This window comes from Staurois parvus, unplaced genomic scaffold, assembly GCF_062004578.1.
Source record: "Staurois parvus isolate SC_StPar_1 unplaced genomic scaffold, SC_StPar_1.0 ptg002258l, whole genome shotgun sequence".
Classification (NCBI taxonomy): Eukaryota; Metazoa; Chordata; class Amphibia; order Anura; family Ranidae; genus Staurois; species Staurois parvus.
The window spans coordinates 115,432-140,324 of NW_028320054.1; the positions used below are offsets into that span (position 1 = coordinate 115,432).

A 24,893-nucleotide genomic window follows, 5' to 3' on the forward strand; every position below is an offset into this window, starting at 1 on the left:
AAGGTGAGGGGAGCATGGGCTGTGGTGGGAGGCCGTTTGATTTTACTAGGTGCTATTTTAGTTTTTAGTTTAGTTAACCACATCCCGACCGCCCTATAGCAGTAATACTGCTACAGGGCGGCAGGGGTGCGCAAAATCACTTATATATATGTGATTTTGCATTTCTGGGTTGTAATGGCGGTGCCCTACCTGCGCCGCCATTCACGGCCGCGGCTGCCATTAACTGGGTCCCGGCCATTGATTGCCCGCCGGCGCCTGGTGATTACCGAGCATCTCCGACGGGGAGGAGGACTGCTTTGTTCACTAACAGTCTCCCTCCTTGTAGGCTTGGACATACTGCACAGCACAGCCATCCACAGCAGTGTGATTACAGTGAAGCACACCCCCCCTTCCCCCTAGTAAAACACTCCCAGCACACAGTTAACCCTTTGATCACCCCTCATTGTTAACCCCTTCCTGCCCAGTGCCATTAGTACAGTGTCAGTGCTTTTTTTTTTTTAGCACTGATCACTATATTGGTGTCACTGGGGATGTCAGTGACACCAAGTTAGTTCCCCCCCCAGTGTCAGAATGTATGCCACAGTCCCTCTATAAGTTGCTGATTGCCGCCATTACTAGTAGAAAAACAAAAATCCCAGTATCTATACCGCCATTTGTAAACGCTCTAACTTTCACGTAAACCAATTAATTTACACGTATTGGGACTTTTCTCTAGCAAAGACACGGAGCAGAATACATTTTGACTGAAATTTATGACAAAATTTTATTTTTTTAAATTTTTTTACTGGACGTGTTTAATAGCAAAAAGTCAAAAATATTGTTTTTTTCTCAAAATTGTTGGTATTTTTTTTTAATTGTAATAGCGAAAAAAAAATAAAAAAACGCACAGGCAATCAAATCACCAAAAGAAAGCTCAATTCGTGTGAAAAGAGGACATAAATTTCATTCGGGAGCAGCAATGCATGACCATGCAATTGTCAGTTAAAGTAACGGTAGCGCCAGAACGCAAAAAATGGCCTGGTCAGGAAGGGGGGGAAATCCTCAGGAAGGGGGAGGGGTTAATTTATGTCACTAGAGTCTATCACCTGGGCTATGGCCGAATGTGGGAGGTGCTTGCTTACTCCCCTTCGCTAGAGGTATATTGTGCCGGCCTAAAGATGGCTCCTCCATGGCCTGAAGAGGGAGCACACAGGCTCCAAACGTGCACCACCCCCCGCCATCACGTGACCGGATGTGATGTCCCCTCTGTCCATAGTGCTTACTTGCTGTGTCCCAGAACTCGGAGGAAATGGTGGAAGCCACCAGCATCACCGCCTAACACCGGACCCACCGCTACGCACAGAGACTCGCATCCCTCCCCACAGTGGATGCCTATTATGTGATGTGACATGAGAAGAGCTTCTCTATCATGCCTTTGTGAGTGGACTGCATCACACATTTATGTTTTATTGAAGAGTTTTTATTGCTGCACTTAGAGGGCACCGCTCTTCTTTCCTTTTGACTTCTCTACAGGGCGCTCTCTAGCTCTTCACTGGCTGGCTGCCTTCTAGTTAAGCTACCAACAAGGACTGGTATAAGGACTACCTTATATCTTAAGGATGTTTTTAGTCCTGGTGTATTCTGCATACACCATTTTAACCCTTTTCCGAGTGCGCCAAATACCCGTTCCACTATACATGAAGCCATATGAAGGCATCTCTGAAGAACCCAGAATGCACCCCAAGATATGGTTGCATACTCATGTTCCTGCCCCTCTTCTTGGATAGGACAACTATAATACTAGGCTTTTCTTTCCTTTTGACTTCATGTATAGTGCTATAACATGAAGAAGACCTTTTGTAAGGGTGAATTGTGACTGGCTGACTATCGGCGCCAAATCATTCAAGCTCCTGTCCCGCTTCTTCTTGAATAGGACAACAACCCACTCTGCCGTCAACCCAAACAGATAAGTGAAGCTCTCACCACCTCATGCTTTCCCCTTTTCTAACAGCCACAAGGCCGTTCTTTACATATAGAGTCCACCGTGAAAGGAGGGTAGTGGTCAAAATCACCTCCCCCCAGTTGCTGTTCCTCCTGGTCAGCTACAAAGTTGCATTGTGTATCCTGGTTTGTATTCTGCTGGGCTCCCAGAAATAATGTGCCTGGCTTCCAGGAAGCAACAACACAGATGAAACCGAGGCCAGGAGGACATACTGCTCCTCTGATGGCTGTGCCGAAGCAAAAGCCCCCCAAAAAAACACTGCCAACACACACCCAGGGACACAAATATTCCAAAAGGAAGGAAGGGAAGGACAGGGCCATGAAAACCAGGGGTGCTTCAGGAGTCAAACCTGGAAAACAAGGCGGAATCCACTGAGACATCGGGAAAAAGCTCCACTGCCACTTAGCTTTGCAGATCTGCCCCAGAAGAAGACTTTCTGACCCAGTGGTCAGGAGAAAAACAACAAACAATGCACAGCCTGCTGGTAGGAAACCTAATCTAACATCAAGGGACATTGCTTATCTGATTGTGTTTCCTGTTAGGGAGGAACCATTCATCTCTCAGGTTTGCTAGCCTGGAATATGATTGGAGAAACTCCTGTTATGAACTAAGTCCTTGTTCACGTAGGCATACACCCATGCAGAGGCCCATGAATTTGCATGCAGGCACTTCAACTGATGTCTATTGGGATGCAGCAGCTGCACAGACACAGCTGCTTCCAGTCTGACATTCCTGCATGTGCAGATCTCTGAATGCTGATAGGACCTATATCGATGGTAAATTCGGAGCAGTGACTGTGTTTGTGCAGCTGCTGCATCCCTATAAATATCAAAGGGACTGCTTGCACATGGATGCATGAAACACCTGTGCAGACAAAAAACAGCCTTTTGCACATGTGTACACCTAAGTATGTTGGATAGGTGCAGCATGGTGTGTCAGCAGAAAACACTGAGTCCAGGGTTGGAGAAAACAATGTATTGCAGAATGCCCACCGGGGCACTTACAACAGTTGGAGTTGAGAGTCAGCAGTGCGTAGACTCGAGCTGAAGACAGCACCTGTCAAGGACAAGGAGAGTGCAATGTGGCCTGGCTGATTCAACCCAAAGGGGAGCTTTCTGAAGTTCCAGGCATAGGCCCCATGATTCCCTACTCTTCCAGAACTTCTCCCTACCACTAGTACTGTACCTGACAGACTGGTAACCTTTCCTTGCACTAGCCACTTGCAAAACATGCGCCAGACCCTGGGTGGAATAGCAGGAATAGGAGTGGGGTCTGGTGGAGTAGAAGGAATAGGAATGAGGTCTGGTGGAATAGAAGGAATAAGAGGGAGGTCTGGTGGAATAGAAGGAATAGGAGCGGGGTCTGGTGGAATAGAAGGAATAGGAGTGGGGTCTGTTGGAATAGAAGGAATAGGAGTGGGGTCTGGTGTAATAGAAGGAATAGGAGTGGGGTCTGTTGGAAAAGAAGGAATAGGAGCGGGGTCTGGTGGAGTAGAAGGAATAGGAGCGGGGCCTGGTGGAATAGAAGGAATAGGAGCGGGGTCTGGTGGAAAAGAAGGAATAGGAGCGGGGTCTGGTGGAGTAGAAGGAATAGGAGCGGGGTCTGGTGGAATAGAAGGAATAGGAGCGGGGTCTGGTGGAATAGAAGGAATAGGAGCGGGGTCTGGTGGAGTAGAAGGAATAGGAGTGGGGTCTGGAGGAATAGAAGGAATAGGAGTGGGGTCTGGTGGAATAGAAGGAATAGGAGTGGGGTCTGGTGGAATAGAAGGAGTAGAAGCGGGGTCTGGTTGAACAGAAGGAATAGGAGCGGGGTATGGTGAAAAAGAAGGAATAGATGTGGGTCTGGTGGAATAGAAGGAATGGGAGTGGGGTATGGTGGAATAGAAGGAATAGGAGTTGGGTCTGGAGGAATAGAAGGAATAGGAGCGGGGTCTGGAGGAATAGAAGGAATAGGAGCGGGGTCTGGAGGAATAGAAGGAATAGGAGTGGGGTCTGGTGGAGTAGAAGGAATAGGAGTGGGGTGTGGTGGAATAGAAGGAATAGGAGTGGGGTCTGGTGGAATAGAAGGAATAGGAGCGGGGTATGGTGGAATAGGAGTTGGTTCTGGTGGAATAGAAGGAATAGGATTGGGGTGTGGTGGAATAGAAGGAATAGGAGTGGGGTCTGGTGGAATAGAAGGAATAGGAGCGAGGTCTGGTGGAATAGAAGGAATAGGAGTGGGGTCTGGTGGAATAGAAGGAATAGGAGCGGGGTCTGGTGTAATAGAAGGAATAGGAGCGGGGTCTGGTGTAATAGAAGGAATAGGAGCGGGGTCTGGTGGAATAGAAGGAATAGGAGCGAGGTCTGGTGGAATAGAAGGAATAGGAGCGGGGTCTGGTGGAATAGAAGGAATAGGATTGGGGTCTGGTGGAATAGAAGGAATAGGATTGGGGTCTGGTGGAATAGAAGGAATAGGAGCGGAGTCTGTGGAATAGAAGGAATAGGATTGGGGTCTGGTGGAATAGAAGGAATAGGAGTGAAAAGAAAAAACCACAAGTAGATGTGTGTCTTTCTCTGTTTATTATCTCTATATTCTAGTTGTGCAGATCATTGCAGGGGGATCTGGATTCTCCGACCTCTGGGTGTATGGACAGTTTACTCTAATTGGAATCTGTAACATTCGTTTTATTTCCATCCAGTACCTGGCCAGCCTGAAATAGTGAAAGTTCCATCAATGGAAGATAACACAATTAGATGGAGATTTTCTAAGCAATGGGGACTAATCACCGGATTCCAGGTAAGATCATTTTACAATTTGCAGATTTTATTCTCGATTCCATATTGACCTATTACTCCTTACATAGTGAAGACTGATTGTTGTATCTAAAGGTAATGGTTGCTGGTCAATGCTATCAGACTTTTTGAAGTGAATACATTTTAGAAAAGATGTTTAAGAGATTTTTTTTTTATGGTGATTTACAAATAGACATTTTTTTTATACAGGATGGATCTATGACACAAGGTTCCCAGAGCACTGTGAGTTAACTAACAAGAGAACACAGCCCTGGTTGTTTCCTTTCAGACACAATGGAGCTACTTTACTGAAGGGGAATAAACTGTTCACTTTCAAGGAATTATCCCTTAGCTTAGTGAATGGGATGAAGCTCTGCTAGTTTCTATCATCTGATTATGTGCAAGTTAAAATCTAGGGGTTTTTTTTCCTCGCTGATGATTTGGTATTTTTTTTTTCAGCTAATTTTCACTTAGCTAGTATGAAGTGCATGATACACACTATGACATTCACCTTCAGGGGGGATTATTGTAAAAATGTTTTGAGAGTTCATTTCCACTAAATTGAAAAGGAAAAGCCAGCAACAATATAATTCCTGAATTCTACAACACACCAACGTGTCTGGAATGAATAATTCCCATCTGTAACCCCGGGGTGTGAACGGCACAATGAGACACTGAAGGCTAAGTTCACTTTTTGAAGAAAAAAGAATAAATGCACATTTTTTCTAGGTTAAAAAAAATGCTAAAAGTTGTCTGTGTTTTTATTTACATTGCACGTTTTTTTTCAGTGAATGAGTAGGGGTATTATGAACCCCTACTCATTCACATGGCGGGAGCCAAGATCTAGGGCCTCCTTGTTAAAGGGGGCTTCCAGATTCTGATAAGTAACCCCCCTCCCCCACAACTCCCAGGCCAGGGCACAATGAGACACTGAAGGCTAAGTTCAGCTTTTGAAGAAAAAAGAATAAATGCACATTTTTTGTAGGTAAAAAAAATGCCCCAAATTGTGTGTTTTTATTTATATTGCACATTTTTGGGTGAATGAGTAGGGGTACTATAAACCCCTACTCATTCACATGGTGGGAGCCAAGATCTTGGTCACCCTTGTTAAAGGGGACTTCCAGATTCTGATAAGTAACCCCCCCCCTCCCCCACAACCCCCGGGCCAGGGTTCTGGGGAAGAGGCCCTTGTCCTCATCAACATGGGGACAAGGTGGTTTGGGGGGAATCCCCCCTAGAGCACCCCCCATGTTGAGGAAATGTGGTTTGGTATGGTTCAGGAAAAGGGGGGTGCTTATTTGTCTCCCCCTCTCCTGACCTGCCAGGCTGCTATGATCAGATAAGGGTCTGGTATGGATTTTGGGGGGAACCTAAGATTTTTTTTTTTTTGGTGTAGGGTTCCCCTCAAAATTTATACCAGAACCAAAGGGCCTGGTATGGATTGGGGGGACCCCCACGCTGTTTTTATTTTAGAAAAAAAAATTTAATGCCAGCAATTCTTCTGTTTGCATCCTGCTGTCAGCAGGGAATCTCACTGACATATGAGCCAGTAAGGACGCGGTGGGCAACCTCTTTTGTTTTGGGGTCCAATGTTCCAGTACGTCAATCAATGTGGTGGTGGCCGGGAACACTGGATTGGTGGAGGTGATGCGAAGATACACTTCACACTTTTTACTTTTTATTCAACATCAGAACTTGTTTGCATTTATGCACTTAATTGTGTATTGAATTTCTATCAGCGCAATGCATTGTTTATGAAGTAATATATATGTTCTCATATCCAGTCAGCGGGTGGAGCTATTGGCTCCATTTCACATGTTTCCAGTTTCTCCTTACCTCCTGATTAAAAAAAATTCCTGCTGTTTAGGAAGCTCAGTAGCTCAAACTAAAACTGAGATTTTATTCTGAGTGTCCAATATAAGACAGCCAGTGCAGTCCCTTTAGATAACCCATAATGCTCTAGAAATCCTGTGTCAAGGGTCTGGGAAGAGTGGATATAGTGAATGCGGGGTCCGGGGAGAGCGGATACAGTGAATGTGGGGTTTGGGGAGAGCGGATATAGTGAATGTGGGGACCGGGGAGAGCGCATATAATGAATGCGGGGTCTGGGGAGAGCGGATATAGTGAATGCGGGGTCCGGGGAGAGCGGATATCGTGAATGTGGGGTCCGGGGAGAGCGCATATAATGAATGCGGGGTCCGGGGAGAGCGGATATAGTGAATGCGGGGTCCGGGGAGAGCGGATATAGTGAATGCGGGGTCCGGGGAGAGCGGATATAGTGAATGTGGGGACCGGGGAGAGCGGATATATTGAATGCGGGGTCCGGGGAGAGCGGATATAGTGAAGGCGGGGTCCGGGGAGAGCGGACATAGTGAATGCGGGGTCCGGGGAGAGTGGATATATTGAATGCGGGGTTCGGGGAGAGCGGATATAGTGAAGACGGGGTCCGGGGAGAGCGGATACATTGAATGCAGGGTCTGGGAAGAGTGGATATAGTGAATGCGGGGTCCAGGGAGAGCGGATATAGTGAATGTGGGGTTCGGGGAGAGCGGCTATAGTGAATCTGGGGTCCGGGGAGAGCGGATATAATGAATGCGGGGTCCGGGGAGAGCGGGTATAGTGAATGCGGGGTCCGGGGAGAGCGGATATAGTGAATGTGGGGTTCGGGGAGAGCGTATATAGTAAATGTGGGGTCCGGGGAGAGCGGATATAGTGAATGCGGGGTCCGGGGAGAGCGGATATAGTGAATGCGGGGTCCGGGGAGAGCGGATATAGTGAATGTGGGGTCCGGGGAGAGCAATATAGTGAATGCGGGGTCCGGGGAGAGCGATATAGTGAATGCGGGGTCCGGGGAGAGCGGATATAGTGAATGTGGGGTCCGGGGAGAGCGGATATAGTGTATGCGGGGTTCGGGGAGAGCGGATATAGTGAAGACGGGGTCCGGGGAGAGCGGATACATTGAATGCAGGGTCTGGGAAGAGTGGATATAGTGAATGCGGGGTCCAGGGAGAGCGGATATAGTGAATGTGGGGTTCGGGGAGAGCGGCTATAGTGAATGTGGGGTCCGGGGAGAGCGGATATAATGAATGCGGGGTCCGGGGAGAGCGGGTATAGTGAATGCGGGGTCCAAGGAGAGCGGATATAGTGAATGTGGGGTTCGGGGAGAGCGTATATAGTAAATGTGGGGTCCGGGGAGAGCGGATATAGTGAATGCGGGGTCCGGGGAGAGCGGATATAGTGAATGCGGGGTCCGGGGAGAGCGGATATAGTGAATGTGGGGTCCGGGGAGAGCAATATAGTGAATGCGGGGTCCGGGGAGAGCGATATAGTGAATGCGGGGTCCGGGGAGAGCGGATATAGTGAATGTGGGGTCCGGGGAGAGCGGATATAGTGTATGCGGGGTTCGGGGAGAGCGTATATAGTAAATGCGGGGTCCGGGGAGAGCGGATATAGTGAATGTGGGGTCCGGGGAGAGCGGATATAGTGAATGCAGGGTCCGGGGAGAGCGTATATAGTAAATGCGGGGTCCGGGGAGAGCGGATATAGTGAATGCGGGGTCCGGGGAGAGCGGATATAGTGAATGCGGGGTCCGGGGAGAGCGGATATAGTGAATGCGGGGTCCAGGGAGAGCGGATATAGTGAATGTGGGGTCCGGGGAGAGCGGATATAGTGAATGCGGGGTCCGGGGAGAGCGGATATAGTGAATGCGGGGTCCGGGGAGAGCGGATATAGTGAATGCGGGGTCCGGGGAGAGCGGATATAGTGAATGCAGGGTCCGGCATTATTATCACTAATTTCTTTTCATCTTACTAAAGAACCCATTTACTTAATTAATCTTTTAACTCCATGTCCACAATAGGAGTCACATAAGATGTAATTTCTTGTAGATGAATATCTCAGCCTGGAGGGATTACAATGTGTCCTTTGCTTTGGATGAATCTCTCCAGTTTCCACCCAATGTGATGGAATATAAAATCCCCCTCCAGTATGGAGCCAACTACACCATCACCCTCCGAGCAGTCTTATCAGCTGGAGTCGGGGAGGCTACAACTGAGAACATTGAGACTGATATTGGAGGTGAGTACACTGGCAGACATGGGAATTGGAAGCTATTAGGTAGAACAATTGATATTCATTGATTTGAAGCGGGGATGTGTGATCTTGTGCCACAATGCAAGGTTTACCACTGACACTAAGCTGCTGCAACGACTTGATGATCATCTATGGCAGCCAATCTCAACCAGAGTTCCTCCAGAAGTTGCTAGGAGTTCCATGAACTGTGATCACACATATAATGGTGCCTGGATAATTAAAAGTCCATGGCCACTTGGCAGATATTTTTTAGCTTTCTGTAATGGTGGCATCCTGACTACTTGCCATCAATATAAGGGACATTCTTTCCACTGAACTCCAATGTAAGGATCATTTTTCCCACTGACCACCAATGTAAGGGTCATCCTTTATGATGAACACCAATATAAGAGAAATTCTTCCCACTGATCACTAATATAAGGAATATTGTTCCCGCTGATCACCAATGTAAGGGACATTCTTCCTACTGACCACCAATATTAGAAGAATTGTTCCCACTGACCACCAATGTAAGGGACATTCTTCCCACTGACCACTGATGTAAGGGACATTCTTCCCACTGACCTCCAATGTAAGGGACATTCTTCCCACTGACCTCCAATGTAAGGGACATTCTTCCCACTGACCACTGATGTAAGGGACATTCTTCCTACTGACCTCCAATTTAAGGGACTTTCTTCCCACTGATCCCCAATATAAGGGGCATTCTTCCCACTGACCACCAATGTAAGGGACATTCTTCCCACTGACCCCCAATGTAAGGGACATTCTTCCCACTGATCACCAATGTAAGGGACATTCTTCCCGCTGACCACCAATGTAAGGGACATTCTTCCCACTGACCCCCAATGTAAGGGACATTCTTCCCACTGAATTCCAATGTAAGGGACATTCTTCCCACTGACCCCTAATGTAAGGGACATTCTTCCCGCTGACCACCAATGTAAGGGACATTGTTCCCACTGACCCCCAATGTAAGGGACATTCTTCCCACTGAATTCCAATGTAAGGGACATTCTTCCCACTGACCCCCAATGTAAGGGACATTCTTCCCACTGACCCCCAATGTAAGGGACATTCTTTCCACTGGCCCCCAATGTAAGGGACATTCTTCCCACTGACCCCCAATGTAAGGGACATTCTTCCCACTGAATTCCAATGTAAGGGACATTCTTCCCACTGACCACCAATGTAAAGGACATTCTTCCCACTGATCATCAATGTAAGGGGCATTCTTCCCACTGATCACCAATGTAAGGGACATTCTTCCCACTGACCCCCAATGTAAGGGACATTCTTCCCACTGACCCCCAATGTAAGGGACATTCTTCCCACTGACCCCCAATGTAAGGGACATTCTTCCCACTGATCACCAATGTCAGGGACATTCTTCCCACTGATCTCCAATGTAAGGGGCATTCTTCCCACTGACCCCCAATGTAAGGGACATTCTTCCCACTGATCACCAATGTAAGGGACATTCTTCCCACTGATCTCCAATGTAAGGGGCATTCTTCCCACTGACCACCAATGTAAAGGACATTCTTCCCACTGATCACCAATGTCAGGGACATTCTTCCCACTGATCACCAATGTAAGGGACATTCTTCCCACTGATCTCCAATGTAAGGGACATTCTTCCCACTGACCACCAATGTAAGGGACATTCTTCCCACTGATCACCAATGTAAGGGACATTCTTCCCACTGACCCCCAATGTAAGGGACATTCTTCCCACTGACCCCCCAATGTAAGGGACATTCTTCCCACTGATCACCAATGTAAGGGACATTCTTCCCACTGACCCCCAATGTAAGGGACATTCTTCCCACTGACCACCAATATAAGGGACATTCTTCCCGCTGACCACCAATGTAAGGGACATTCTTCCCACTGACCACCAATGTAAGGGACATTCTTCCCACTGACCTCCAATGTAAGGGACATTCTTCCCACTCACCCCCAATGTAAGGGACATTCTTCCCACTGACCCCGATATAAGGGACATTCTTCCCACTGACCACCAATGTAAGGGACATTCTTCCCACTGACCCCCAATGTAATGGGTATTCTTCCCACTGATCACCAATGTAAGGGACATTCTTTGCAATGAATACCAATGAAAGGATTCTTATAAAATTCTTGCAAGCAATAAACATAAAACACATAAGACTATAAATAAATAAATATATACATAATTACACAAAAAAAAGAGAAAATAAGTTGACCCCATGTCCTCCGGATGGTTTTACCCCCTTCATGACCAAGGCTTTTTTTTCTATTCAACACTACCTACTTTACCTGACGTGATCATGCAACACTGTACCTAAAAACAATTTATTTAATGTTTTCACACATATAGAGCTTTCTTTTGGTGGTATTTAATCTCTACTGTTTTTTTATCATATAAGTGAAAAATACATAAAATGTAGAAAGAAGAAAATATTGTTTGTTTTTAGGTATAAAACATATCAAAAAAAATAAAATTACTTCATGCATTTAGGCCAAAATGTATTCTGCTACATGTCTTTGGTAAAAGAAAAGAGCTTTCAAAGGGAGTAACTTGCACATTAGATTTCCTGACTTACCCATCACAATTTTGGAGGCTCTAAAAACATCCCTCAAATGACCCCTGTTTGGAAAAAGATACTCCAAGGAATTTAATAAGAGGCATGGTCAGTATTTTGCAGATCTAACTTTTTTTTTTAAGGTTATGAAAAATGAAAAACAAAAAAATCATTCTCTTTCTTCATTTTTCAAAAACTTGTAGCAAAAAATAAGATCTTCCAAAGATTCACCATGCCTCTCAGCAAATACCTTGCAGTGTTTACTTTCCTAAAAAGGGGGGAGGAATTATACTGTCCTTGGCATTTTAAGGTCTCCAAAAATATGATAGGTAGTCAGGAAATATAATGCAGAATTAAAACACGTTGAAAGCCTGAAGGTGGCCATTGGATTTTGGGCCCCTGTACATGGCTAGGCTGCCTAAAAAGTCTCACACATGTGGTATCCCCACACGCGGGAGAAGTAGAAGAATGTGTTTTGGGGTGTAATGTCACATATAGCTATGACACATGTGTTAAATATTTCACTAAAGTGACAACTTTGTATAAAAAAAAAAAACTTGTAGCAAAAAAATAAAGTCTTCCATGGACTTAGCATGGCTCTCAGAAAATACCTTGGGGTGTCTGCTTTCCAAAAAGGGGTAATTTGGGAGGGAGTGTTTGAACTGTCCTGGCATTTTAAGGTCGTTAAAAACATTATCATCCACCTTACCAACCGCTCCGTTTCTGCCAATCCCTCCACTGGCTTCCGATTGCCCAACGGATCAAATTCAAACTGCTAACAATGACGTACAAAGCTGTCCATAATACTGCCCCAAACTACATCACCGACCTAATATCCAAATACCACCCAAAACGCACTCTCCGTTCCTCACAAAACCTCCTTCTCTCTAGCTCCCTGGTCTCCTCCTCCCATGCCCGCCTCCAGGACTTCTCCAGGCCATCACCTATCCTATGGAACTCCCTACCCCAATCCATCAGACTATCACCTACTCTCCTCTCCTTTAGGCGCACCCTGAAAACACACCTATTCAGGGAAGCCTACCCCGCCCCCTACTAACTGCCGATCTCCTCCTCTCTTCCCACCACTCCATCCCCCACAGCTTTTCCTCCCGTACCACTATCCCCTCCCTTCTAGATTGTAAGCTCCAAGGTGCAGGGCCCTCAAACCCCTCGTGTATCACACTGTATTGTTATTATACTGTCTCATGTATTGTCTCCCATTGTAATGTACAGCGCTGAGTGAACTGTTTGCGCTTTATAAATACTGTATAATAATAATAATTATGTGCATGGCCATCATTAGGAGTTTCTGCCACACTCCTAATGTTGGGTATACATGTAATGTTCTTTTTTTTTTTTTGTTCATCGATTGATGTAAATGAAGAAGTCTCTGCCAGAAAAAAGTACATGCTGAGCATAGGAGCTACTGCTACCGAGGAGGCCCAATCTGGACCAGAAAAAGTGTATACCCAACATTAGAAGTTTCCACCACACAGCCACCCCTAGCTTTAAACACTTCCCAATCACGTCCATAGACGTCCTCCCAGAACACACCCCCTGTGCATCCCCAGCGGTATGCACCTGGCACCGCCAGTGATCGCTGTGACCTACGGACACAGCTGATCACGTGATGTGATAAAAGGCCAATCACAGCGACCTTTTACCATGTGATCAGCTGTGTCCAATGACACAGTAGATCACCGGGTAAATACAGTTGCTGGTTATTGGCTGCACTTTTCTCACGCTGTGAAGAAAGTACTGCTGAGAACTGTCAATTGTCAGCGAAGGGATCGGCACTGATCATCAGCGCCCAACAGTGCCACCCCCCTGTGCCACCAACCTGTGCCAATCAGTGCTTCCAACCTGTGCCCAGCAGTGCCACCCACCTGTGCCCAGCAGTGCCACCCACCTGTGTCCATCAGTGCCCCCCATCAGTGCTTCTTAGCAGTGCTGCCCATCAGTGCCCAGCTGTTTTGCCAGTCAGTGCCCAGCAGTGCCATCAGTCAGTGCCACCCATCAGTGCCCAGCAGTGCTGCCAATCACTGCCCATCAGTGCTGCCTAGCAGTGCCAGCTCATCAGTGCTGCCTATCAATGCTGCCTATCAGTGCCTCCTATCAGTGCCCATCAGTGCTGCCTATCTGTGCCACTTTGTCAGTGCCCATCAGTGTTGCCTATCCATTCCACCTCATCAGTGCCCATCAGTACTGCCTATCCATGCCACCTCATCAGTGCCCATAAGTGCTGCCTATCCGTGCCACCTCATTAGTGCCCATCAATGCTGCCTATTCATGCCACCTCATCACTGCCAATCAGTGCTGCCTATGAGTGCCCATCAGTGCTGCTTAGTGCAGATCAATGCCCAACAGTGCCACCTGCCTGTGCCACCAACCTGTGCCAATCAGTGCTTCCCACCTGTACCCAGCAGTGCCACCCACCTGTGCCCAGCAGTGCCACCCACCTGTGTCCATCAGTGCCACCCATCAGTGCTTCTTAGCAGTGCTGCCCATCAGTGCCCAGCTGTTTTGCCAGTCAGTGCCCAGCAGTGCCATCAGTCAGTGCCCAGCAGTGCTGCCAATCACTGCCCATCAGCGCTGCCTATCAGTGCCAGCTCATCAGTGTTGCCTATCAATGCTGCCTATCTGTGCCACCTTGTCAGTGCCCATCAGTGCTGCCTATCCGTGCCACCTCATCGGTGCCCATCAATGCTGCCTATCCATGTCACCTCATCACTGCCAATCAGTGCTGCCTATCAGTGCCCATCAGTGCTGCTTATCAGTGCAGCCTCATCCACGGACATCAGTGAAGGAGAAAAATTACCTATTAGCAAAAATTTTGAAAAAAAAAGTTTTTCTTTGTTTCTAGTATAAAATTTTACATTTTCTTTGTTTATAGCGCAAAAAATAAAACCCCCCAGCGGGGATCAAATACCACCAAAAGAAAGCTCTATTTGTGTGAAAAAAAAAAATGATACAAATTTCATATGGGTACAGTATTGCATGACCGCACAATTGTCATTCAAAGTGTGACAGTGCTGCAAGCTGGAAATTGGCCTGGGCAGGAAGGGGGGGGGGGAGTGCCCAGTAGGCGAGGGGTTAATGCTGGGCATACATGTAATGTTTTTTTTTCATTCAGCCTGTGATTTCTCAGTTTGGCCAGGTGACCAGCTCTTGGAAGAGTCCTGGTTGTGCCAAACTTCTTCCATTTTTGTATTATGGAGGCCACTGTGCTCTCGGGAACCTCCAGTGCAGCAGAATTTTTCTAGCCTTCTCCATATCTGTGCCTTGCAATAATCCTGTCTCTGAGCTCTGCCGACAGTTCCTCTGACCTCATGGCTTTTGCTCTGATATAGTGTGCATTGTCAGCTGGGAGGCCTTTTTTCGAGAGGTGTGTGCCTTTCCAAATCATGTCCAATCAATTGCATTTACCACAGGTGGACTCCAATCAAGCTGTAGAAACATCTCAGCAAGAGAAACGGGAGGCACTTGAGCTAAATTTCAGGTGTTAGAGCAAAGGGTCTGAATACTTATGCCAATGTGATATTTCAGCATTTCCTTTTTAATAAATTTGCAAACATTTCTAAAATTCTGTTTTTTCTTTGTTATTATGGGGTACTGAGTGTAGATTAATGAGAAAAAAATGAATTTAAACAACTGTAGTATGGGGATGTAACATAACATTGAAAAAAGTGAAGGGGGTCTGAATACTTTATGAATGCACTGCATGTATTCTGAGAGTAGCACTCTGCTGTCAGAATACACAGATCAGGGCTGCAGCTGATTGGTGTTCCTGCAAAGCAAACAACAACAGTTAACAAATAAGCCCCTTTCAGACTGGACGGACCCGCTAGTGGATCTGTATGCTCAGCGGGGGATGTCTCAGCTGAGCAAGTGAATGACAGGTCTGTGTCCGCTCCACTACTGCAGAGCGGACACAGACACAGCCTGCTCTTTTTCTATAGGGCGGTTGGATGGAAACGGACCGCCTGTCCATTTCCACCTGCCATCCGATCTGATCTGCCGGACCGATGGGGAACGGTTCCCCATCCGTGTGTTTTTGGCAAACAGGATCGGATCGGTGACAACAGCTGGTCCATAGAGGTCTATAGATGGTCCGATCGGGTCCGCTTGAACAACTGACAGGTGGACCCGATCGAACCGCCTGTGTGAAAGAGGCCTAACACACAGTAACAATATGACATTAACCCACTAAAACAACTTTCTTTATTTTTTAATTCTTTTACTTAACTTTTCCGAACAATAACCTGTCCAGTTGTAGCAGCCTTTGATTTTAGGGTCTCCCAAAGTGTGATAGACAGTTTCCTGACTACCTGACATCTTTAGAGACCCTTTATGTGCAGAATTGTGTGGAAACCCAATACTGTGCCGTGCTGTCATTTATCAAACATTACCCAAAGCGTGGTCCAAGTCTGACCTCATTATACAGTGTGCAGTTTCCGTGGCATCTATGGTCAGACCGCCTGTACTGGCACACAGCAGATCACTTCTGTTTCCTGATTCCTGAATCTTCCTTTCCAGATCCTCCTCTTCACATGGAGAAGACAATACGTGATGGCACTTTACAGCTCCACCCGGTTCTTAATCTGAATGGGCCAATCAGGTGGGAAACGACTAATAATTTGACTTGCTCTGTGTTTAATTGAATATTGAATCACAAAGACTGGTGTCAGCATTTTCATAAAACTTTATTGTTCTGGATGTGAACGCTGGAAGCCCATCTTGGGACCTCCACCACTGATGCATTTCACCTTAGAGACCAGCTTAGCCCATCTCTAGGGGAAATGTGGGAGGATGTCCCAGGTAGGCCTTTCAGTGTGCCATTGGGAACAATAAAGTTTTTTGAGAATATTGACATCATCAGTGTGCAGCTGATCTCTGTGATTCAGTCTACACATTCTTTCTTTGGACATCAGTGTGCTATGTATCCCTGTGTGGTGATTTTTCTGCCTCTCTACTGTAGAAGAAGATGCTCCATAGCTGCTAAGGTTAAAAAAAGACGCCAGTCCAGGGGCGGACTGACCATTTGGAAACTCGGGCACTGCCCAAGGGCCCGGGGTCAGTAGGGGCCCCATGAGATGCCCCTGGTACCTTTTTCATAGGCTTTTTTGAGTTTGGGCAAGGACACAGGGACCCATGATCCCCTATTGCCCGGGGGCCCCATGAGTTGTCAGTCCACCCCTGCGCCAGTCCCTCCAGTTCAACCTGTGTGTGTCACTACCATTCCCATATCTCCGTATATTGCGATCACTAAGATGCCCATCTAATAGTTTTTCTAACTTATCGGCACTCCCTGCTGACACCACCAGCTTTTGGTGGACCATGTATTGAGGATTTGCTGCTTTAGACCCTACAGTGACTTTAGGAGCGGTGCCTTAATTTCCTAACTCATTCATCCCCATCACAACCCAAGGTGATCATGAAAGATTTGTGGTGTTCAGAAGCTGCCAGCCCCAATATTCAGATTCTCCGTATTTATACTATCACCATAACATTGGATGACAGCATTATTATTATTGTATGGATGTGAGTTAGGGACCTTAGATTGTACACCCCTTGAAGGTTAGGGACCGTAGATTGTACGCCCCTTGAGGGTTAGGGACTGATGTGAATGTACAATATATATGTAAAGCGCTGCGTAAATTGACAGAGCTATATAAGTACCTGAAATAAATTATTAAGCATATAAAGTTCATTCACATGGGCAGCCAAGGTGCGTTTAAAAAAAAAAGGTGTTGAGTACCTTCCCTCAAATGTCCCCTTTAAGCTGGCGGCCAGATGGGGTTGGGTGCATGCTGCAGTCCTGGCAACATTTATACCCTAGTGGTGCTGCCTTACCAAATGCTACTCATTCAAGTGAATGAGGCTACACTGCAACCGCCCCACAACAGTGTGTAATGCACGTGGTTTTGGCACAGGGGTGCCGGCTTTTCAGGGTTAATAAAGGGAGTGAAGAGGTGACCTTCCAGCTGCCTGTCAACCATCTTCTGACGGTGGTGGCAAATGTGAAGAAGCCCATAAAGAGTCTCCAGGGTTCCAGTGCCTCTTATCCACCTTTCTAAACATGTAAGTCTGAGGAAGACAGCTTTAATTCTGTTGGGATGGTTTCCCAGCTTCTTCAGTCTTGATGGCCTAGAAAGACAGCTGAGACCCATTCTAGAAGTGTCCTTACTTCAGTTAACCCTTTGGGGAAAGAATGAATCCCTCTTACTCTTCACCACACCCTTAGAGTAGAGGTGGTCCTAGAGAGCAGGCTGAGTGCCTGAGAGGGACAGTTACCCCTGGCAGAGTAGTAGGGGGGACCCTCACTGTACTCCAAATCAGTGGCTAATAACTAGCAGGCCATGGCTTCATGTCCACTCTGACATCTACAGCATGTCCACTTTCCACCCATAGCTGACACGAAAAACACACCATTCATGGACAACTACCTTCTAGCTGCTAGAAAGCAAGCAATTGGCCACACACATGCAGTGCCCACCCCATGAAAACCATAGGCAGCTGGAACAAAGGGGCAGGGAATGGGTGCAGGGCAGTACAAGCATTTCATGGCATGGGAGCGGGAACAGTTGCCTATCCTTGCCTTGGACGCTGGAATAACCTGTCCCAGTACTTGTGCCTGTTATAGGTGGAGGGCTTGGAGATTCACAGACTCAGAAAGGGGCATGCCATGGACAGCGTTCCGTGCGAGTTTCTATGCTGAATTTTAGGTTTTTATCTATTAGATTGTGATTTTAAGACATTGCTGCACTATTAGAGCGTTTTTTTCTTTTATTATTCCAATTAGAGGAATATTAATCATTGCGGATCATTTGAGTCACTTCGCCCAGTACCTTGTCCATTTGGAGTTTTAAGTACATTTTGACATCTTTCAGTGCAGTTAGGTTCTACATTTTGGTGAGTCATGTCACATTTCATGGTTAGAATGGTGATCTTTTGGGGGAACCTCACACCAAAAGTGAAAAAAAAAATGGAATGGGGTCCCCCCAACATCTATACCAGACCCTTATCTGAGCATGCCGTGATGTCACCGCTATCCACGCCGATTTGTTTGCATCTGTCAGACCTGTCATATTGTAGCGAGTGCACGGAGGGTGCGGATGGGTCGTCGGGCGTCATTTTTTTTTTGTTTCACCGAGTCGGTGTCATCAGAACAATGCTGGACACCACGACTGACGATGGATTACATCAATGGAACCATTTTTTTGCTTTTTTTTTTTTTAAATAAAGGACTTGTCAAAAGCTGTTGTTTTGCTTCTTGTTCAATTAAAGGAATTTTTCAAAAGTCTGGTTTCTTTATTTTTTATAAATTTAACCCTTTAGTGAATGGGTAGGGGTATAAGTACCCCTTACTCATTCACAAGGAGGGGGCAGCATCAGGGTGCCCACTTTTTTAAAGGGTTACCCTGATACTAATGAGCCCCCCTACACGCAGACCCCCACAACTGTAGGGCCAGGGTTGTGGGGAAGAGACCCTTGTCCCCATCAGCATGGGGACACCATCCCATGGTCTGGTAAGCGACAAGGAGGAGGGGGGTGCCTAATCACCCCCCTTTTCTGCCCTGCCAGGCTTGTGCTCAGATCAAGGGTCTGGTAGGAATGTAGGAGGGACCCCATGCTTTTTCCCCCAATTTTTTGTGGGTTGGGTTCTCCTTCAAAGTCCTACCAGGCCTAAAGGGCATGGTATGACTTTTGGGGGAACCCCATGCACTTCCCCCCCTCCATTTTTGGGATGTGGGTTCCCCTTAAAAGTCCTACCAGGCCTAAAGCACCTGGTAAGGCTTTTAGAGTGAACCCCACACACTTTTTTTGTTTTTATTTTTTTCTGTGGGGTTCCTACTAACCTTCCATTTAAAAAAAATGTCAGTCCAGCTGCAGCAGGTTCTATACATTGTACAGATGTGCAGCTCTGCTGGTAGTTTAAGGGGACCCCCCAGGCATGATATTTAAAGGAATTTTTCTTCCTTTTTTTTTTCACTTTAAGCAATGAAAAATGACTGCTCCTTTAACCCCTTGCCTACCAGACACTTTTACCCCCTTCCTGCCCAGGCCAAATTTCAGCTTTCGGTGCTGTCGCACTTTGAATGACAATTACACGGTTATGCAACATTGCACCCAAACAAAATTTTGTATCATTTTTGTGAGACCTATAGAGCTTTCTTTTGGTGGTATTTAATCACCTCTGGGGTTTTTACTTTTTGCTAAACAAACTAAAAAAGTCTGAAAATTTTTAAAAAACAAGTTTTTTTCTTAGTTTCTGTTATAAAATTTTGTAAATAAATAATTTTTCTCCTTCATTGATGTGCGCTAATGAGTCTGCAGTGATGGGCATGGACAGGCGGCACTGATGGGCACTGACAAGCAGTATTAATGAGGATGCACTGATGAGCATTGACAGGCATCACCGATGGGCACTGAAAAGCAGCACTCATATATCGCACAGATAGGCAGCACTGATGGGCACTGATAAGCAGCACTGATGGGCACTGATAAGTGGCATTGACGGGCACTGATAGGCGGCATTGACTGGCACTAATAGGTGACACTGACTTGCCCTGATAGGCGGTACTGAAAGGCAGCTGTGATGGGCACTGATATGTGGCATTGATGTGCACTGGTAGGCACTGATATGTGGCATTGATGTGCACTGGTAGGCACTGATATGTGGCATTGATATACACTGATGGGCACTGGTATGTGGCATTGATGTGCACTGGTAGGCACTGATATGTGGCATTGATATACACTGATGGGCACTGGTATGTGGCATTAATGGGCACTGGTATTTGGCATTGATGGGCACTGACGGGTGGCACTGATGGGGCTACACTGATCATCAGGGCACTGATCATCAGTGCCCTGATGATCAGTGTAGATGTCCCCTCTGAGGTATGCCGATCACCGGCTCTCCTCTCCTCACGTGCTGTCAGCGTGAGGAGAGAACTGCCAATAACCAGCATTTCCTATTTACATGTGATCAGCTGTGATTGGACACAGCTGATCACATGACAGAGCCGAGTTCATTGGCTCTTTACAGTGATTGGTGATCCGCTGTGTCCCAGAGACACAGCGCACCACTGATTGTCGCACCGCGCGCCTCCGAGGGCGCACATGCCCTGTTAGAATGGGAGGACGTCATATGACCTCCTCCCAGAACGAGAGAACCACCGTCCACCTGTCATTACCTGATATGGCGAGCGGGAGGCCGTTAAAAACAGTACTTTCTCAGTTTTTTATTTTTTCACTGATTCATGTCTCTCAGGGCAGTACCCAAGTCCTCATACCATAGATCTGCATTGAGTTTGAAGTTCGCTGTCGAATGTTCATTAGGTTCGAACGTCCAACTGCAAACTGAACACGGGGGTGTTCTGCCCATCACTATTCCTGAAATATGATGTGTTAGGAGTTCTGCAGACTGTCTTTATCTGCGTAGATATAAAAGCATTTTAAATGGAAATGTTTAAGTAAGCACAGAAGAGGTAAGCACGTGTGTTCTATTGCATAATTGAGATTATTCCGGTATTTTCCGTCTGCAGCTCCTATGAAATTATTGTCCTTGGTGGTCAGGAAGACAATTCAACAAAGGAGTGTCTGAATTTTAAGAACACACCGTACAACTTTAGCTGGTCCCCGAGCCGTTATACTGCAGCTGTCCTTCCTGCAGAGACCCTCACCGGACCCAGAACCTTCACCTTGGGGGATAACCACCATTATAATGGGTTCCACAATGCTCCTCTTATCTCCACCATCAACTACACCGTCTACATTCGGGTCACCAGCCGCTGGAAACACGTATGTCTATACTGATGTCTTCCTGGTGTGTGAGTGCCATGAATGAGGGCTGATAGTCTCTGCTGTGATGGAAATGGTAATGGATTTCTGGGCAAATGATGTTACTTTTCTATATGTTTGGCTTCCTGTGTTACTGTATTCAGTTTTTTTAAGGAATTCTTTTTTTTTTTAATCTGTTGAAAAATTTCTTAGCTGGAGATCCTGCCAGTAACAACCTTGCTGCTTAATTGCGAAGCAGTAGCTTAGCCGTATCAGCCTGCTGTGCTGTCAGCCTGCCAATCTTCACTCCTTCAGTTGGCCAATGGGTTGCCTATCCTGCCAGCAGATCCATTTTTATCCTCTTCCTGTAAGATGCTCTCCAGCAAAAATGACTCTTACAGGAGGTCCCGGTCTCAACTGATAAATGAAGCAGCTTTCAGTTAACCATCAGGGGCATTGACTGTATTAGATTTAATCTAGCATGGGGTGATTACCATCCTGGAGGCATTGGGAGCTGGTGGGAGCTATTTATACAACTTTAGCATTTGGATTTTCATCTTAGGTATCATTTTCTGTTGGGGTGAGGTCTCAGATCACTAGACTGTGTGCCTGGCTGAATGCCCCTGGAGCTGAGGGTCTATAGTGCTTGGTCCTCTTGCAGCCTATGTACCTGGAGGAGCAGATTTTGTGCCTGTAGAATTAGTCTGTGTGCCTGGTGAAGCCAGTGTCCTGGAGCTGAGATAAGAGAACTGGAACACATTTACATAACATAGTCACTTCAGAAGCTGAAGTTATTTGGATAATAGCTGTGTATTCCTCAAGCTGAACCTCACCAAACAACTGGAAGCCTAGAGATGGATTTTTGGAGATTCTCTCTTCTCATTCATCCACCTAAAATTGTCTGGATATTTTCTCCAGTAGTGGTTGTGTATTCCTTGGACTGAACCCCACCAAAAGACTTGGAGCCTAGAGATGGATTTTTGGAGATTCTGTCTTCTCATTCATCCACCTCAAGTTTTCTGGATATAGTAGTATGAAGCACCCTTCTAGTTACCCAGGGTGAGCTAGTTTAGGATTTTAGTGAGAGGCTGCAAAGCAGCCTGGATGAGACAGCCTGGGTATGAGTCAGCCAGAGTAACTTTAGGTAAGGGGTGAGGGCTCTACAGGTCAATTCCCTGATACCTCCTCCTGCTATAAAAGCTTGAAAAGTTTCTAGAAGGAAGTGGGTGGGGGTGAGGAGGGGCTGATCTTAATACTTGAGGGACTCTGACCAATCTCCATGCAGAAGACTTGGCATGGGGTCAGAGCAGTCCCTAAATATGGTTGAGCCTGGTCAGCAGCAGGAGAGTTCTGGTGAAAGATGGAGTGAGAAGCTGGGATGCAGAAGCCTGGGAAGGGGGCCAGTGGGAAGGGACCTACCTACATGCTAGATCTGGAAAGGAGGATCGCTTAACCTTACCACTCCCCAGAGAGAGGATCACCTGTGGAGCCAGGAAAGGAGGCAGCCCAGCAGAAGGCCTAAAGGCAGCCACCAACCCAACACACTCACAGGAGAGAGTGAGTAATCCTACACCCCCTGAGCCAGATAAGGGGAGAGGGCATTCTGGTGGGAAACCTGACTAGCCCTCATCTGGCACTGTGCATTTAAAGTGACAGATTATGGGACCCCTTGCTCAGGGATTCACTTAGTACAACTGGATGAGAAGAGGATTCATCAGGGGTCTGAAGTGGTACATCTGGAGGACTGGAGAGCTCTTCCAACAAATAGACTTTGCTGTTTAATAGACTTGCACATAGTTGGTAGGAAGTTGTCCTCAGTTACAGTCCCCTTTGGTCTCCCATACACCACTCAACCCCATCCAAGTTCAATACCCCTTAATAAAACCAAGAAAACAAGCTCACGGACTGTTTACTGTCTCCTGTGTGTAAGGTGTGAAGATAAATGCATGTTGCCTGACTGTGCAGAACTATAGGGGGACCAAAACCTAATCGGCGCACTTGAGGTGGAGTTGTGCTACAAGTAGCTCTGTATTCCTCGAGTTGAACCCCACCAAAAGACTAAGAGTCTAAGAATACATTTTTGAAGATTCTATATTCTCTTTCATCCACCTCCAGTTTTCTGGATATTTTATCCAGTAGTAGCTCTGTTCTCCTGTAGTTGAACCCCGCCAAAGGATTAGGAGCCTAGAGATGAATTTTTGGAAATTTTGTTTTCTAATTCATCCACCTCAAGTCTTGTGGAAAGTTTTTCCAGTAGTAGCTATGTACTCCTCAAGTTGAACCTCACTAAACGAGTAGGAGCTGATATGTTTAAGTTTGGGGTTTACTGTCAGTAGGAGAGGTTGTAGAGATGGAGTTTGTGATTTACCACCTTCTTTTCTTCTTCAATATTTTTATTGAACATAAAGAAACAAAACATAACATCACAGTTTGCCATTCAGATGATAGCGCTATACAAAACATGGCAAAGAATTATCATAAACAATAGCATACAGACTGAGCAGCACTAAAATGACGTGAAGTGCAGATCTGCTTCAATGGGTGACCATGCCTAACTTGAGTCGATAGCCTCGGCTTTAGCGTGGCTAAAAAGCTCCACAGTAGTAGAATGCAAAAATTTTCATTAAGTTCACAAAGTACAAGAGAAAATGTAACAGAGTAGAAAAGAGAGAAGCAAAAAAGGGGGGGGGGGGGAGCAGGGGGTCCAATGATAGCCACAGCAGGTCAGCTGTTGTCCAAAGAATCCACGTAATGTAGGCATGAATTTGGATCAGGGTTCCAACAAAGACTGGTCGCAGTCACATGGCAGGTAACTATCGACCCAAGGCTGCCACATTGTGAGATGTTTAGGGACATGATCTTGCAATGTGGCTTCTATTTTGCTATTGATCATAGATTGCGTTCCCCCGTGCTTCACCTCAAGGAGACAAAGGTTGGGGGGTCTTCCATGCTCTGGCTATAGTTTGTTTGGATGTGGTGATAATATATAGCAATAGTGTAAACTGTTATATCAGGCGGTTACTTACGAAGAAGCTCTACAGCAGGGTCATGGATTTACCACCTTCTCATCCAACCACCTCATGTTCTGAAATAAAGTTGTTAGAATCACCTAATGATTGGACCTATATTACTGCATAGATGAGGAAAGTGAACTGTCTGGCTTCTCAAAGGGGGGTCCCACTTGCAAAACTCAACATATGGAGGCACTGTACAGCAATCATCTAGGGCAGTCCCCTATTCAGAGGCTCAGATCTTCTGGTTTACCTTAGTGGATGTAAAATGCAGGGAAAGGACCATCTCACATGACCCACCCCAATAAAGGGGTTAGGGTAATATTTACTGATAAATCTATTTGATCTATTATTGAGAGGAAGTGTGCCCCAGAGTAGTCCTGAGTGACTACACACACTGACATGGTGGCATGGGAATAATTGCACAGTCCTGCCTGTTGGCTCCAACTGCACAGTGGCAGCAATTGCAATAAAGCGGAGATTACTCCTGTAACAGAACCGACCCCGACTGCGCTTGGGTACTTCCGTTAGACTACCGCTTTCCCGTCCGAACACCGACAACAGACACCACAGCAGACCGTAAAAGACTAGTTTATTTGAACACGGATACAAGATATATACACTCAGGGGACAGTCCCCCCTCCCTGCATAATGACACAGGGCGGGGCAATCTACATTTAGTAAC

At 46.4% G+C, this 24,893-nt stretch overlaps 1 protein-coding gene across 1 annotated transcript in view; it reads left to right on the top strand.

Annotated features, from left to right (window-relative positions):
* Positions 1 to 21,233, top strand: part of LOC149431445 (C4b-binding protein alpha chain-like) — a 123,655-nt gene extending 102,422 nt beyond the window's left edge. The window contains exons 11-14 of the mRNA XM_089665596.1: positions 4,659 to 4,756; positions 8,640 to 8,829; positions 15,948 to 16,029; positions 20,963 to 21,233. Of these exons, the coding sequence (XP_089521722.1) occupies positions 4,659 to 4,756; positions 8,640 to 8,829; positions 15,948 to 16,029; positions 20,963 to 21,233 (641 nt within the window). The remainder of the gene's footprint in view (positions 1 to 4,658; positions 4,757 to 8,639; positions 8,830 to 15,947; positions 16,030 to 20,962) is intronic.
* Positions 21,234 to 24,893: the final 3,660 nt, after the last annotated feature.